The sequence below is a fragment of the Cibotium barometz genome, chromosome 10, assembly GCF_041138505.1.
Source record: "Cibotium barometz isolate CiBa-2024 chromosome 10, ASM4113850v1, whole genome shotgun sequence".
Classification (NCBI taxonomy): Eukaryota; Viridiplantae; Streptophyta; class Polypodiopsida; order Cyatheales; family Cibotiaceae; genus Cibotium; species Cibotium barometz.
The window spans coordinates 3820009-3837414 of record NC_141055.1 but is presented as its reverse complement, the minus strand read 5'-3'; the positions used below and the strand labels follow the sequence as shown (position 1 = coordinate 3837414).

Sequence of the window (17406 nt, the reverse complement as noted above, 5' to 3'; positions counted from 1 at the left end):
GTGCAATTTTGTTTGCATATGCTAGCAAATGTTTTGATAGAGTTGACTTTCTTAGTTTGAAACTAGAGGAGGAAGATAATGTGGACTTGACTTCTATTGATAGTGCAATTTGATATTACCATCAATAATCTAAAGTGCTCTTTTTAAAGGAATCCTTTTTCTTAAGGTATAACATATCTTTCACCATTCTTGAAATGTGCTACATTTAGATATTTAGAAATAAAAGGCAAGGATGGTAATGTGCATCATCGTGGATCTATGCTTCAAAGGTGTCTGTGGACTTGTGAACATGAGAACGTGCGTTCCTACTTTGGCACACATAGGTAATTCTAACAAGTTTACCACTTTATAAAGGTGGAAGTTTGGGCCATGTGATGGTCAGTTTTTAACCATTTCTATCATTATGGTCATTTATGGAAAGACTATTATCTAACCTTTGCTTGATGAGAATATTATGTAGATCTTCCCTGTCATACTTAGGAATGTGCATTCCTACTTGCAAACATGAGTTTGTAAGCCCAATTGAGCACATATGTAGGCAAACCAGAGAGTAGTTTTATGTGTTTGGTTATAAAATCTAGGTTTTATCCTTCTTAATGGTGCATGTTTTTTTATTTTTGTTTTGATAATGCAACCTAATGGCTTTTCTATAAAGATTAATGGTGAGATTAACTCTAAAATGAACAAAAACTTAGAAATTTACAATATAAGAAGGAAAAAGCAAGAATCAATGGAAACAGAATAGAACACTTACTTGCAATCATGTAGCTCCAGCTTGAAGGCTTGCTCTAAAGTAACCAAATAAACCAAAAAACAAACAACAAACAAGAGTTAAAAACAGTGTCAACTAGTGGTGGTGGATACCGATGGATTTACACACTTTAATTGGGCCATGTCAAGACTCCTAATGCAAAGTATAGCAAGGGAGTCCTAAGTAAAGGCACTTCCCAAAACAGCGACGCCAACGATGTTCACCGATTTGAGAACATTCGAACCTTGTAAGATAGAGAGAAGGAGAAGAATGCAAGGGTCTTATTGGTTTACACCTCGATCCACTCTTGGTAGAGTAACCCTCTCGTGTGGAAAGCTAGGGTCCTTAACCTTTACCTCCTTTGTTTTCTCACTATAAAGGAGCTTTGCACTTGGGTGGGAAGAAGCAAGAGAGAGAAAGCTATGAAAAGCGTAACCTGTACTTCAATGCCACAGTGGAGTGAGAAGCATGAAGGAGAAGGAGAGAGAAGGGAAGAAGGAGAAGAGAACTCCACGTGAAATATTCCCCAAATGTGTGACAACAAGCCAACAATGTGCTAACACATATTATCAAGGCTACAAAAGCACAAATAGTCTGAGAAAACGCTAGCAATGCCAAAATGTGTGTGAATTAAGGCTAAAAATGCACAAAACGCACATCGCATGAAACCCAAGGCGTGTGAATAAAACCCATGACACACACGTCGCATGTGAGCATCTCAAACATAGTGTGTGAATGACCAAAATAATGTGAATCCGCCCACAAGACACAAAGTGTGTGAACAAAGCTCACAACTCACCAATGCGTGTGGATAATTCCCCTACACCATACAATAACTAAGCTGCGTATGAATAGCCCCCAATAGGTTAATAAGTTGGCGTGTGTGAAGTGGGCAAAGATAGTGGCTAGGTATAGGTCATGTGAAAGGGAATGACTTTGAAAGGCAGCCTAAGGGTTTCAAAACCCTAAAAAAAAACTTTCCAAGAGTAGAGATTATTTCCCCTTCTTCTCTTAGGCTAAGCCATTGAGCTGAGAGACTTCAAGGAACTCCCATGTTGGCGACCCCTAAGCTTGAGTTGGCTGAGCAGCCGTGAAGCTACACTGTTTTTTTTTTCTTTTTTTCTTGAACGTCTTGCTGAAGTTTTTAATGAGGTGCTCCAGTTGCGCTTGCTGACATTTGCTGAGGTGTCTTCTGAGATTTAGATTTGCTCTTGGTTACTCTCAAAGCCAAATTAGCCAACTGCGCTGCATACAACAATGCGTTGCCTGCCGCAACAACAATGTGTTGCATGCTGTTTCCCAAAGCTAGCTGCACTGCACTGCACTAGCCACCAACAATGCGTTTCATCATCACCTGCTGCTGCAAGATGATGATTGCTTTTGCAACTCCTGTGATGTGATATGATATATCAGCTTAAGCTGTAGCTGGGCTTTTGCCAACAATGCTGATGAGACAATATAACAAAGAGAGAGAAAGAAAGAAAGATTTTATTAACATCTTCCAAAAGACCGAACTCGGCCTATGAGACGAATCGGTGTACCTGTATGGGCCATCCTCTGTCATCCCAACAAAATGAAAAAGTACTGAACTAAAAAGCTGAATCAGGGTGTGCAATAAGTACAATGAGTGGTGAAGGGATGGAGCTCTACTACTAGGAGAATGCAAAGCTATATGCATGGAGTATACAATCATGATATGCAACCTAGCTAGCTCCATCCTGTACTATACTGAGAGAGCTAGAGAGGCTGCTAAGTTGAGTTGAGAGACGAAACGTAGAATTCTAGGCGGCTGTTAGCCGCCGTCGTTGGAGACGTTTATACGCTGAAGTGCTTTCAACAGTGGATCAGCTACTCACACAAGAAGGCTGAGAGCTTTATGATGGCCTACTGGCTACTACTACTACTGGCATCGATGGTGATGGCGCTGATCTCTGTTGTCCAAACCAACTCCAGCCGTAGTCCGGTGCCTCATACTTCAAAAAAAATCCTTCATAGACACGCACCTAAGCTCATGTCTGAACCGCACGATCACTTTGAACCTCTGTAGACCTATTCAAACAAACAGGGCTCACCATGGCCACCCTAATGATTCCCCATAATGACACATGCTTGTTGTTTCGATTCAAAGTATAAAAAATGATGCTGCTCTTTGCACAGACATCCGTTACAACATCTAAAAAATATGTGGTTTTCGTGTTTGATAGGCAAGGCATTGTCAAAGTGTGGTTGAGACTCATCCATGACACTCTTGCCCATGCAGCTGCTCATGTCTTCAAGACATTGCTATCCGTGTAGCTCCTAGTTTGCTGCTTTTTCACTCACTTTGAATTCCCTTTGAAGATTCCAGCTCGTTTGAGATGGTGGCCTCTTGGATAATGGAGGCCAAGGTGTTGATCTTGCAAACCTTCAGGCTTTCTCTCTTGCTTAATGATCTTTGTTCCTTACAAACTGTTGTGCACATTACTGCTCCCCTCACATGCATCAATTTTGCTTGAAATTCAAAATAATGGTGCACAATTTTGCTCTACCTTGTTGCCCTTCCCTTGTTATGTTTGAAGTCCTTGCAACTTGTTTGTTTTGATTGTATGGACCTTGTGGTGTATGGGACCTACTGGCTCACATCAATGGACTGGGTTCAATTCCTAGCAGGACCATACTCTATATTTGCATCAAATATACATAAATTTACACTATTTTTTGCATTAAGCTACAATCTATACTCAATCTTGTCCAAAATTGCACTTACTTTATCAAGATAGCACTTCTGTGACTTTTTTGCTTATATTTTCTCAAAAGTAATACTAGTATTTAAAAATTAGTATGATTAGACTATAAATAATCTAATTTGAGGATAATCTTCACAAATCACTACAGTTCAATCTTTCTTTGCAAACATTTCTTGGCACTTCAACTATTTCTTGGTACTTCATATGTTTCTTGACATTTCAATTGTTTCTTGCAAGAATTTAACAAGAACTATAACAAACAACAAAGAGATGCAAAGAATATGTAAGACTTTCACAATATCACTCACAATTGTGAAACTTTGCATCAATCTTGCTTTCTACGCTTGAATCTTCAATTCTGTACTGATCTTGAAACAAATCTTCAATGTTTCTCAACTCATGACTTGAATCTTAAATTCTACACTTGAAACTACATAACAATGTATTATGTAAACTTTCTTGGAACTTCACCAAGATTTTGCATTATTTGTAATCTGTCTCCAATATCTTTGATAATCAACACCGTTCTTAATGAATCTTTCACTAAAATAGCACAACAATCAAGAATCTCCCCAAGAATGTAAGAAACTCAAAGGATCTTGCAAATGATAGTAGGAAACTAGGGTTTGTGTGAAGATTTGATGAAAATAGACTCTAATTCATTCGAAATTTCTACAAAATTCAAGAAAATCAAGGAGATTTTCAAGAACATCAAAAAATACAAGAAAAATCAAGAAAATGTATTTTGAAAACTATGTAAACTCTTGATTCGAGAATGATTAACACTAATTATGATAAAAAATGCAATATGAGAAATTAGATTAATAGTAATGTAAAAAAGATTATCATTAATCATGATAAAAAAATGCATTCTAAAAATTAGATTAAGAATAATCTAAAAAATAATTAATCTTTTAATCACTCCCTAAACAAGATTCTAAGCCAAGAGCTCTAATACCAATTAAAATAAAGTGATCATAAAGCTGAGATATTAGATAATCACCATGAATTAACACAAGATTAAAGACATAATCTTATACAATAGCCATGATGCCTAAGTGTGTTAACCTTCCACCAAGAGGATGGAAATAACCTTCCATAAGCCCAAGTTATGAATGCCAAGAGGCTCCAAGAGTAAAAACGACCAAATATCATAAGATGCCCAAAAGATACAATAGTGGTCCATGAGCCCTCTTTTTTATACTTGAGCCCATGACCATGGTCCTAGGCCTAATCTAAAGTTGTTACTTCATTACAAGTGCACCCCAAGGTGATAAGCTCTTTTGGCCACTGGCTTGCTCTATCTCCACCTCATGATCAACTTCCCTTCAAGGCGACAATTCTGCAAGCTTCCCTTGGAATAGGTATGCATACTTACTAAGCCATTGAGGTTCCTATTTTGGAGACTTGTCATCAGCTTTATTCTGTTTCACAACGAGAAATATTTTTCTTTGCATTGGTTACTTCTTTAGCTCAATTGCCTTTGGGACTGACATCTTATAAGCTCTTCTCGCCACGCTGAGAGCCAAGCTCTAGCTCTATCGTATGACCAACTTCTCTACAAGGCGATAATTCTGCAAGCTCCTCTCATAATAGGTTCTACGTACTTCCTAAGCCATTAAGGTTCCCATTTTGTTTTTTTTTTCACAAAGGAGACTTCTATTAGGTATGAAATTTCTTACAAAATGGAGATTTCACACCAAGCAAGGTGGAGATCTCAACCAATTAGGAGCCCTGTGCTACCAATAGGGTCCCGAATGAGAGAATGTGAAAAAGATACCAATGTCCCACTCTCTCATAAACTAGCCACGCTTCCTCTTCGCAGCTCTCGAAGATCCCTGGATTTTGGCCTAGGTAGCCATAATGGTGTGAATAATATCACTCCAAATCCTGCAAGACACTGAGAAACAAGAACGGGAGTACCCTCAATGGCCTTAGTGCATCTAGCCTTCCAGATATTCCAAGCTAAGATGCTAGCAATAATCTCCCAAGAACTATCTAACCTCTGTGCCGCCGGGAGGGACAAAGTGTAAAAGTGGCAAATCCTAAAAACACTACTGAGCAACTCCTTGCTTAACCATAATGGCCAAGCTCCTATCAGTCCCCTCGAGGGACAAAGTGTAAAAGTGGCAAATCCTAAAAACACTACTGAGCAACTCCTTGCTTAACCATAATGGCCAAGCTCCTGTCAGTCCCCTCGAACCTTAGCTGAGGCCCAGACTGTGTCAACCAAATGATAGAACCAAAAGAAATGATAACATTCCTCTTAATCCTACCAAAGAGGTGTGCAATCGCAGACCAAACCCTATGTGCTTCCCTGCATTCCCATAAACAATGGTAAACTGACTTCAAACTCTTGCACATCTAGGGCATGTTGGGCAAGCACCAGTAACATACCTCCACTGATTGGTGGCCAGACCACCATGAAGGGAAACCCACATAAAGGAGGAAATCTGTGGCTTCCTATAAGAATGCCACAATCTATGCCAAAATACCCTCTCAATGTCAATCGAAATGCCATAAGACTCCCAATGGGGTCTACGAGTAGGGACACTTTGAATGTGTCCCAAGATAAGATGTATGGCATTCCGCACCGTATAACTGAAAAAAGCATGCTTTTTAAAGGGTTACAAGCATCCTTCTACTCCCACTCACCGAGGTCCTAATGCAAATGTCTGATAGGGTAGCCACCATACAACCAAAGGCTAACACTCTCTATGATCATCCTGCCGGCCGCCGCCGCGCCGACGGCGGCAGGGGGGGTCAACAAAGACATGCTTCCCTAACCTGCCAACAACTCTGACTGGATGAATCTGGGGGCCCTCAATAAGGTCATGCACATCACATCTCTCGAGCTGCCATCCATCCTGTACATAAAAAAAGGCCGGTGCATCATCCTCCCTAGGCAAGGAGATACCCATAACCTGAAGAGGAACACCTGTCCCCAGAGAAAACCCCAAACCAAGAATGATGACGACCTTCCAAAAAAGATCCAATAATCCAGTGGTTGGGAATGGCTGCATCAATCTGTGCAATCCTCTAGCTATAGCCTCTGAAATGCTACGTGAAATCCAATCTCTGCACCTCGGTAAGGCTCTGAAACCTCTTCCAAGCCAGCATTGTGGGACATAGGGTCTCCCAGCCAGCCTAGAGAATATGCATAGCTGCCCCAAGAGGCCTACCATGCAAATCTAAGATCAAATCATTCCATAGAATGGGCTCCCGGTTAGCTTCCTCCATTGAACGCGGGGAGATGTGTACCAAAAAACTCCTCAGGCAGTCCCAGGCTTGTAGGAGGGACCTAACCAGGGGGTGCGAAGGGGAGCGGTGAACTGCATCCGAAAAAATAAAACGCGAGCTGAGAGTCCAGTCGCCTCTGCGCGACGAACAGGGACACTTCGTGATCTGCTGCATGAGAAAGTCCTTCCACGACTCAGTGCCTGGGAGAAAGCCCCTAACAACAAGCTTACAGAGCAAAGCCTTACATTGCACCCCTCAGGGTCAATGATATTCAATCCCCCTTCCTGCTTAGGCTTGATAATGGTTTCCCAAGCAACTCTGGCCTTGGTGTTCTGGCCTTGGTGTGTGCATTTCCATCAAGCCGGTTAAGGCGACAAAGCTGGTTAATTGCAGCCCTTATGAAAAATCCAGCACGAAGCAATAAACCAAGTCGTGGCTAGCAAAACTTGGTTAACCACCAAAGCTCTAGAGGCCAAGTCGAGCTTCCTCCTACCCCAGTGTAATGAAGTATGCTTTTAATGCTTAATCTTGAGCACTGGAGCAAACTATTGTGCAGGCGAGATGTCAACACCCACCTGACAACCAAGGTATCTAGCAGAGCATCCTCTCTCAATCCAATAAAACCAACATCTGTACTCCAATTTGCAAGAGGAGAATCATTGATCCAAAAACCAACTGATTTATGCCAATTGATAGTAGCTCCTGCTGCCAAACAAAAGGCCTCCAAGGCTGTCCCTGAAAGCACATAAACAAGCATGTGAAGCCTCAAGGAACAACGCCGTATCATCTGCTAACTCAGAGTCCAAAAACTCTTCCTCCGTGCATAAAGGCAACCTGAGACCCACAACACCAAGGGCAGCCCGAAGAATCCTGCTCATAGCCTCAGCTATAATGAGGTACAGTAGTAAAGGGGCGAGGGGACAGCCTTGCCTCACCGAACGAGAAATCTGAAAATGCTCGCCGCACCCCCCACAAGCTAAAACAGTGCTATGAGCCTCCGTGTATAGGCAGGACACCCCTCTGATCCAGTTTTGGGAAAACCCCATATGTGCCACAGTGCCCTCCAAAAAATCCCAATCCACTCTGTCATAAGCTTTTTCAAAATCAAGGGAAAAGAATGGCAAGAGGCTGCTGACTAGACTTTGCCCACTTGACAGCTTCCCAGAAAGAAAAGATGTTATCAAATATACTCCTTCCTTGGAGGAACCCATTCTGTGTATCATGGACAGTCCTTTGGGGAATCGACTGCAACCTTATACTCAAGGCTTTAGCTAAGATCTTATATGCAGATCCAAATGGGCCTCCATTGCTTGATGTTAGACTTGCCCCCACTCTTGGGGATAAGGTGAATCATCCCCTCCGTGAGGTATGGCGACATTATACCCGACAGCCACATTTCCTGAAGGGCAACAGTGAGCATCTCCAATATGATCCCAAAAAAGAATAAAGAAGGCATGAGAAAGACCATCATCCCCTGGGCATGAACCATTGGAAAGAGCATGTAGTGTGTGAAGGAATTCATCCTTCGAGGAGAAAGGGGCATCTAGGGAAGAACACATAGCATATGTAATGAGCCTGGGCATGCACTCCCAAACTTTCTGCCATGCCACATCTCTCGGAGGAGAGGGCACCTCTGCAGTCAACAAAGACCGATAAAAATCTGAAGCAATACCCCTTACCTTATCAGGCTCAATCTAAACCTCACCCTGTGAGTCCTGCAAATACCTCACAGAATCCCTGCTATGGAAAGGCCTGTGTGCTGAAAAAAACTCTTTGTTGCATCTACCACCCTTCTGAGTCCAAAAAGCCTCGTTCGCATGAAATGCGAACTCAACCCTCCTGTCCATGGCCAACTCCAGTTCTGCTCTAACTGTGGTCACGAGGTCCGTAATCCAAGACGCATGTGGATGCTTTCCATGTTTCCTCTGAAGAGCAGCAATCCTACGTCTAATAGCTCTCTCCTTGTCCAGAGCCTCCTTCTTCTTGGACAAGGCAGCGGTATGATAGTGATGGCTGGTCCTCTCAAGGGAGCCAATGCAATACGAGGATCAAGACCATTAGAAGATCTCCATATCTCTCTGATCTCAAGGGAGATGTTAGCATCTAGATAAAGAGAGTTAGGGATACGGACACGGGGAGAGGCTGAGCGAGCCCCACGCTCCCTGAGACACAAAACGACGGGACAATGATCGAATTTGGTGGTGCCAGGCATAATAGCAATGGTGCCTCCTTTGCCTAGGGACCAATCATCCACATAAAATCTGTCCAAACGTGCAAAGATGCTCTTATCCCCGCTCCTGCGGCGGTTATGCCAAGAGAAAGATAAAGAATTTGGCCTTCTCTGGAAGTCATCCTCAGTCTAGCAATCCTTGCCAAAGAAAGAGAGTGTGAACCTCTCCCATGAAGTTCGCTCCAAAGGGTGTAAACCCCCTTCGCCTCCATCAGAAGGTTGCTCAATAATTGAAGTCTCCTCCCACTATTCAATGATCAACCTAGGGAATGACATTTATAATGGTGTCCCAAAAGGCCACCCTTTCACCTCACGTTAGGTGCATAGATATTCAAGATTCCCAACTTCTGACCCTCATGCATTATCAAGATCCAATGCGCTCTAGCAGAGGGATGATAACACTGTGCCCAATAACATGAGGCATAACAGATGCTGCCACTGAAATGCAAACACCCCCTCTAGTCCCAACAGCCAAGGACCAGAACGTGTGGCCAGAAAGCATCTTACCAATTTTGCCACACTGAGATCTATCCAATTTGTGTTCGTGCAACAAAAGTATATCCATAGACCCTCCTGTAACAACAAGGTGAAGCTGGTCCTTCAGAAGGCGCTTCCTACCCACGGGTGGGAAGTCCTCCAAGGCCTTCAACATTCCATGAGACAATTCTCATGGGAAGAGAAGAGGGTTTGACCCCCAATCTAAGAAGACGATCGGCAGCCTGAGGACGCCTCTCATAATGCTGGAGGACAAGATAATCCATGGGGCAAAGTCCATTGACATGCCCTTGTCCGAGGCCCTGCACAGTACTTGCATTAAGGTTCCCATTTTGAAGACTTGTCATTAGTTTTATTCAATTTCACAACAAGAATTATTTTTCCTTGCAATTGGTTATCTAACTTGACAAGAATTGGTCGATGTTAAGATGATGTACATTGTATGATCAAACTCATCAAGGGCCATAACTCAATAATAGTTTGGAGATAACTTGGATATGCCACCCAAGTGCATGGCTACATCATGGTACACTTGTGTTTATTGGTTTTCTTAAGGAGGGTTTATCGAGATTCATTTGATTGGCGTAGGATCATGCATAATAGATTTTTGTCTTACCTCATCAAGAAATGTGTGAGAACATTAGCATGGCAGATCAATTGGCAGAGAAAAAGGTTAGTTGAACGCATAATAAAGCTCCAACATGCATCCTTAGCACACTACCTAAGATTGTGTGGTAAGCCAATCGCAAGTTCAAAAGACACACACAAGCGAGCTCTTAAAAGGTGGTTAACAAATGACAATTTTCAAGATGGGATGCTTAAAACCTCCTTGTTGCTAATTCCTCCAAAAATCCACTTGTTGATAAAGCACTTCTCTAATGGCGATTCTTAATTATACAAAAAAGTTCACATGGATTTAAGTATGAGTACTACACATGCTAATCACATAAATGCTAGAGATTGTAAAGTGCCCTACTGGCTAATAGAACCAATGCTAGAGCTTGGAATCCATAGAATCGTTGCCATCTAAATAAGTTCTCATCATTTTAAAATTGAGACAGAGGAGGTATCGTGATAAATTAAAGTCTAAGAAGACATCCAAGTATGCTCCATGGGAATGCAAGAGATTGACCAACATACCTTTTTCAAAATGCCCAGCTTTTGCTACTATTTTTGCATGCTTGTATGACATCCTTAACATGCAACTACATGTGCCAAAGACGATTATATAATTTATCTATTTGTGTGTGGCACTATGAAAAAAGACCACTCAATAAAAAACAAGCTAAGACGAGAGAGAGAGAGAGAGAGAGAGAGAGAGAGAGAGAGAGAGAGAGAGGTGTTTATCGTCCAAGAATTATTGCATGTGGCATACTATGTTTCAAGGTTAATGGGATATGTTTTGTACTGTGGAAAATAAACAGCATTCCATGGATTGACAAGTATATGATTACAAGGAATTTTGTGTGTTTTATAGTAGGCACCCCACTACACAATCAAGGGTCATGATTACAGTGAAATCTCAATTTAAGCCATCATTGGTTATGCGGGTGCATGTGAGAATATTGTCAAGATGCAAGGAGTATTGATTACTGATCTTGCTCATGTTCTAGATGTGTGTATACGCTTTTATCGCCATTTGTTGGGTCCACAGGAGGTCATATCTCGTGATGTCATTGCAACTAGAGAGTCTGTTTCACTTGGTTTGTCACTAGGTATCAGAGGATTCTGCAAATAAATTAAAAAGAGATATTTTTGAGGATGAGGTGGAAGCTCTGTTGAAGCATTTGCCTAAAGGAAAAGTCCAGGATGGGATGGGCTCCCCAATAAGCTTTTCACAAAGTATGTTGATGAGTTGAAGGCCCCTCTTGCTTCTATTTTTCAAGAGGTGTGGAATACATGTATAATGCTTGTGAGTTGGAAGATTAGGCTTAGATGTTTACTGTCTAAAGTTCCAACCCCCAATTAATTTACATTAATGGAGAAATCACATTGATGGGGACCATGCATAAGATATTTACAAAGGTCTTGGCCAACAGATTCAGTGTTTTCCTCCTACTTTGATTGATCCAAGGCAATATGAATTTATTAAATATCTCAATATATTGCATAATATACTGAATGTACAAATTGAAATTTTGATTCATCCAAGGCAATATGGATTTATTAAATATCTGAATGTACAAATTGAAATTAATTATGCAAGGACTACGATTCAACTGGATATTGAAAAAACTTACGATTACATTAGTTGGTCTTTTCTTTCACAGCTTATGCAGGCTATGAAATTTGGTCCTCGTATGTCTTCTTTGCCAACATGCAGTGGCTAGGCTTTTGAGTAATGGTGGGGCGACGAGCCCATTCATTTGATGAGATCGATCAAGGAGGGATGCCCACTTAGCCCTCTTGTTTGTAATTGTTACACATCCAATGTTATCTCGATTGAATAATCTAGTGGAGGATGGTGAAGTTGTAGTACTTACACTTCCAAGCGAAGAGTAGATGGTCGACCAAGCATTGACAGATTATTCTTTTACGTTCGTTAAAGCTCAAAGAGATAATGTTCAAAATGGATGTTTAGGATACTTTTGGTCTTGCTTCAAGGTTATGTATTAATATGTAGAAATCTACTCTAATAAGTTGTATCGAGAGCGATTTGCTTGGTTTGGGATGAAATGGACAAGTCATACAAAGGGGGTGCATCACACTCACTTAGGTTATCCAATTAGAGTTAATGTTGATTCACAGGCTTTGTTGGCATGGATTTTTGCAAGGATCAATGATAAGTTTATGTATTGAAAATCTCAAGATTGACCTATGCATATTTAACTCAAAGTGACACAATCCATTATGATTAGCATGATATATTTTTTCTTGCCTTTATTGCCATGGATGGACAAAGCTTTGCATTAGATGCAACAACCAATTTGATTTATGCTATGGAAAAGAACAAAAAATAAGTCAGGGAGGAAGACGTGGATTTCTTGGAAACATGTTACTATTCCGAAGTGGAGTGGAGGGACAACTCTATTAGATGTCAAATTATATATGGTCACTAGGAGATGGCCTTTATCGCAAGATATGTGTATATCTCAAGAGCCATGGGTGGTAATGGCTAAGGCTCTTATAGAAAGAGGAGGTCGCACTTGTGCATGGTAAAACCAAGATTGATGGTACATGGTAAGATGTAGTGAATGGTTCCCAACAGGTTCAAGTGTTTGCTTCACCTCTTCTTTCTCATTTGATGATCTCATGGAAGAAAGTGTTGCAACACACTCAATGGAAGCCTTCAAATCAATGGTTGCAATTAAATTCTAGGACAAGCGAGATGTTGGCTACTTCACGACTTATGGAGTGGCCTTACAAACTTGTTGAGCAACCAAAATACAATAGAATGGCTCAATTGGGACTAGTAAAAATACTAGATGCTTTATTGCGCCATAAAGGTCGCTTATTGTCTTTTCAAAAAACCCATCATCATTTTCGAGTTCCAAGTGCACATGTACAGTTTTGGGAAAAGGTGAGGACAACACTTACATTGCCCCACCTTGGAGAGACCGAGGCACATGTAAAATCACTTTCTAAGTGTAGTTTCCAAAATTAGGATGCCACATGGTCCATATGGATCAAATTTCATCGGCATACCAAGTAGATCATGGACATATGGACGCATGGACATATCATACAAATACAAAACATTACATACCAAGCACATCATGGACATACAATACACATTGTCCTTCTCCTATTGCTCGTCATCGTCGTCCTCACTCTTGCTCTATTCTTTGCTTGTCTTTACTCTATTGTCGTGTAGTAAGTTATTGGATTGGATTATTTTGAATATAGGTTTTTCTTAGGGTGGATTCACAAGCATTTGCATGGCCATTATGTACAATTTTGCTCAAACATAATCTAGGCCAGTTTCGCATAGTTGGCCAGGTGCAACATATCCTTGCCGAGTTGTGGGCTGGATGTCTCAAAACGACAGATTGTTGTGCCGCGTGACCTCCACAAAGCATCTCTAAACACCAAATAGAAAACGAACATGGCCTCTAACTTCCAAAATTGTAGGCACGGGAGGCTGCAAATTGCCTAGATATGATGGCCGTCTCAATGTCTTACGGGGCATTTTAAGGCCGGCCTTTTTAGATTGTAATAGGCCTGCCTACCCAGTGCCCGTACTTAGTTGACATCTCTCGTGCATGCATCCAAGCTCTTGGGCAGAAGTGATGTTCTGGAGTTCCACAACCAATGTTTTCTTTGTTGCCTTTTAGTACACACCCTGGATATGGGTTGTCAACCACACTAGTTGTAAAGTTGCATCTTGACCAAGCATTCTTTACACAACCCTCGTCATAAGTGGAGGCTTGTGTTGAGTGCTCTTTTTTTTTTTTTTTTGCTTATCCATCCGGTGGCCAGCATCCTTCGGCTACCACCCAGGCTTTCCCCTAAAATGGGCATTAGTGGCAACCTCACCAAGTGGAGAGCACCTCTGTGTGTGTGTGTGAGGACCAAGTATACATCAGTTTGTTACACTCTTAGCATTGCTGCCACGAGTGTCTTCGTTTCCAAACCAGTACATCTAGAACCTCCCTTGTGTAGTTTTCATAGTGGAGTATGATGGTAAGAGTGTTTGATCCTTGGTCAATACACATTAAATACTCAAACTAGCTGCTCAATTGGACGTAGCATCAAAAAATATAACCAAATGAATGAAAAGTATAGGAGACACTTCCCATAAGCTTCTTCTTTGTTATTAGGGCCAGAAAGGTTCACAATTGAACTTTCCTCATTTTATGGAAACACGTACTCCATTTGCATGCTTGCAAGACATGAAGTGTTTGTAAAATAACAATACACAAACCTAGAATAGCCTGTTGAGGAAACTGTAGATGTATGGATTGATTGGCTCTAATCACTCTTTTATCTCATGGCTCAATGTTGTCTTAGTTTTAAACAGCACACATTGTTATTAACCTCCCTGCATAGAAGAGAATCCAGGCTTCAAAACAGTGGGAGGTTGTGGGGGAAGCGGACTAGCATCCATTTCCTCGCGTAGGCAGCCCAATGCAGCCATCCTATCTCCTCAAGCAACCGGATTTGTAGTTCATAGAGGCTCTTCTTAGGTTGTTTTCCCTCATCCTGCATCAGCTCATTGAGAACCTGTGGAAAGATCAATCTATCATGTCAGCACATACAGCAAGGCTTGCATTCCAACCAGATACACGATCTTTTTCTGGATTGAAAGTCTGCACCTTGATAGCAGTTCCTAGCCGTCCAGCACGCTTTTCATGTATCACAGTGAGTAAGCTGTATTTTGTTGATGATATATCAACCCATTTTCGCAGTTCACGGTAGGTTTCCTCAAACCTATCATCCCGGGGAGTACTTGTCACAGATGATCCAAGCTTCCCTTCCTCTGGAATTGAATCGGCAGAAGCCTCCACAGGTGAGGCCTCTGAACTAGGTGTACCATCCCTGCTGTGCGCGCTTTCGCCAGTTTTCGTCTCTTCTTTAAGGACTATCTCAACCTGCATAATGTCCCTACTGAATTCAGTATACCAGATAACTTGTACATTCTCAAACCCTCTAAAAACATGATTTTTTTCCTCAATTACACAATATTATGCATAAGAGGTATAACATGATACCTAACCAGCTTACACCTTGGCCACTGCAGTCAAAGACTCAGCAGGTGCTTATTGAAGATAAGATGCAGGTTTGTGTCATCAGAGCTAAGAGGAGGAAAAGCAAATACCTTCAACTCAGCTGTCTTGAACAAAAAGTCAATCAAGGGAAAGACCATCCACAACAAAACCTGCATCTTATTGAAGATAAGATGCAGGTTTGTGTCATCAGAGCTAAGAGGAGGAAAAGCAAATACCTTCAACTCAGCTGTCTTGAACAAAAAGTCAATCAAGGGAAAGACCATCCACAACAAAACCTTCTTCAGCTCAGAGATGAGCTCAAACAGGAAGAAGCTATTGAGGTGCAGCATCTCAAAATGTACACCAGACAGTGGTGGGCTGGCAAGATTGATACTTGCAAGATCTCATCCCCCTCCCCTTCTTCAAGGAGACCATAACCACACTTTTTCTTTCTCTTCAATAAGCTGGAAACTATTATGCAGGGACTTTCTCCCCTCCTCCTAAGTCTAATGCAGAGATTTACCATTGCAGGATTCTCATTTCTCAGATCAGAGAGCCCACTGCTACTCCAGATATATCTGCTATGCTTGACATCCCCTTCACCGTGGATGAATCGCATGATGCTTGCATCCCCAGTATTGACGGGCTACCAGCACCTTATACAAAGTGTTTTGGAAGGATGTAAGCAAAGCAATTATAATGTTGTAGGAGTTTTTTTGTTAGAAATGGAACCCCCCCACCTAACATTTTTTTTTAACGGGGGTAAAAAGCAGTGTTTTATTACTTCACTGTACAGGGAAAGAAGCCCTCAAAATTGAGGAAAACTTCCTGAAGATGAGAAACAGTTGAAAAACAAGTCTAACTGCAACTGTTCCATCTCTTGTAGTCTATGGCAATCATAAAAAGATTGGTGCAAAGACTAGCAAAAATAGGAGTACTTGTCAATGTGTGTAGAGTGAAAGATCACATGATTGGGGCCAATCCAAGTTTCCTAAGTGCCCAAAAATGTGTCCAAGCAAGGAAACGTGCATAATCACCCTGTAATGCATGCCTAAATTCCATATCCTTTGTGCCTGCGGGAATGTAAGGTTTTCTGCTCTTGTGAATGCTCTTCAATCTCAATGAGTTACCCATCTCTGAAGGTCTTCCAGACCAATGTGAGTACTAGAGGAATTTTTTCCAACCGTGAAAGGACAGCTTGGTATCGTCCCTTGCAGCTTTTTCCAAGAAGCAAATCCCAATGTGTACATTGCCACCTACCAAGAGAATCTGTTTAAGGTGCAGTACACACAGGTGCCATCATCACTGTCCAATGGGAAAGAAAGGTGGACAGCAGAGTTGCTTTTCTTGCCAAAACATGATAATGGATATTAAGAATATTCAGCCCTCCATGCATCTTTGGCAAACAAATCCCTTCACACCTCAAGAGCCTAAGAGCTTTCTTCTAATGTCTGGTTTCACATAGGACTCCCATGGTCTGAGACATGAAAGCAGTGATACGTTTCTTTGTCCATACAAATAGAGGCAAGAAAAACTGTACATAAGCCATTAAGATGGACTGTACTATCCTTAGCCGCACATGTAAAGGCTAGGTAGGCAATTGCTAGTATTCCAATTTTGATTTCATCTTCTGAAAGAGCCAATCTGTGGCATCACTAATAGATAACATGTCTTACAATATCTGTTGGTGGAAAAATCTTCCCACACCATAATATACTGTGCCAATCCGACTCTCTAAGTGGTATCAATTTGCATTAGTGGAAATTGATGAACATTCTTGCTGAAGGATCAGTGAAGCAGAGCAGTGTTGGGAATCAGGGTCTTACCTGTGAGTATGTGTGTGAATTCACTCTTAGAGTGAGAAATTGTGTGAGTGTGTGAACCACCTCTTAGGAGGGTTTTTGAATAATATCTAGATATTTGTGAGTAGTTGACCTAAGCAATGATGTCACGTAGGCAACCTTTGTACTCATAAAAAGTACTTGTACTTCACGGAATTAATCACATCATTCAGTCATGCAGTATCTATCTCTATACTCGTGCCTTGTCTTTCTCTTCCTCTCTTTGCCCCAATGCCATAGCTATGTATCTGTTCAAGCCACCATAGCTATCCTTCTCTCTCCCCTCAATACCTTCTTTGGTATTAGAGCATACACATCTTGTCCTTGCTGGCTGCCATTGTTGCAGCAGCCGCCTGTGTAAAGCCACCTCTCTTAAGCCCGACGCACAGCAGCTCTTATGCGCACACCTTGCGCATCCACCTAGCAGTAGCCGCCTGCATCTGTACACCCTATAGCCCATACCCGACTGCTGGTT

The 17406-nt window shown here is 41.6% G+C and overlaps 1 protein-coding gene across 1 annotated transcript in view; it reads right to left on the bottom strand.

Moving 5' to 3' along the window:
- Positions 1 to 14174: 14174 nt before the first annotated feature.
- Positions 14175 to 17406, bottom strand: part of TPP2 (tripeptidyl peptidase ii) — a 99637-nt gene continuing 96405 nt past the window's right edge. The window contains exons 23-24 of the mRNA XM_086803506.1: positions 14698 to 14973; positions 14175 to 14605 (exon numbers count right to left, since the gene is read on the bottom strand). Coding sequence (XP_086659632.1) covers positions 14447 to 14605; positions 14698 to 14973 — 435 coding nt within the window. The 3' untranslated portion in view covers positions 14175 to 14446. The remainder of the gene's footprint in view (positions 14606 to 14697; positions 14974 to 17406) is intronic.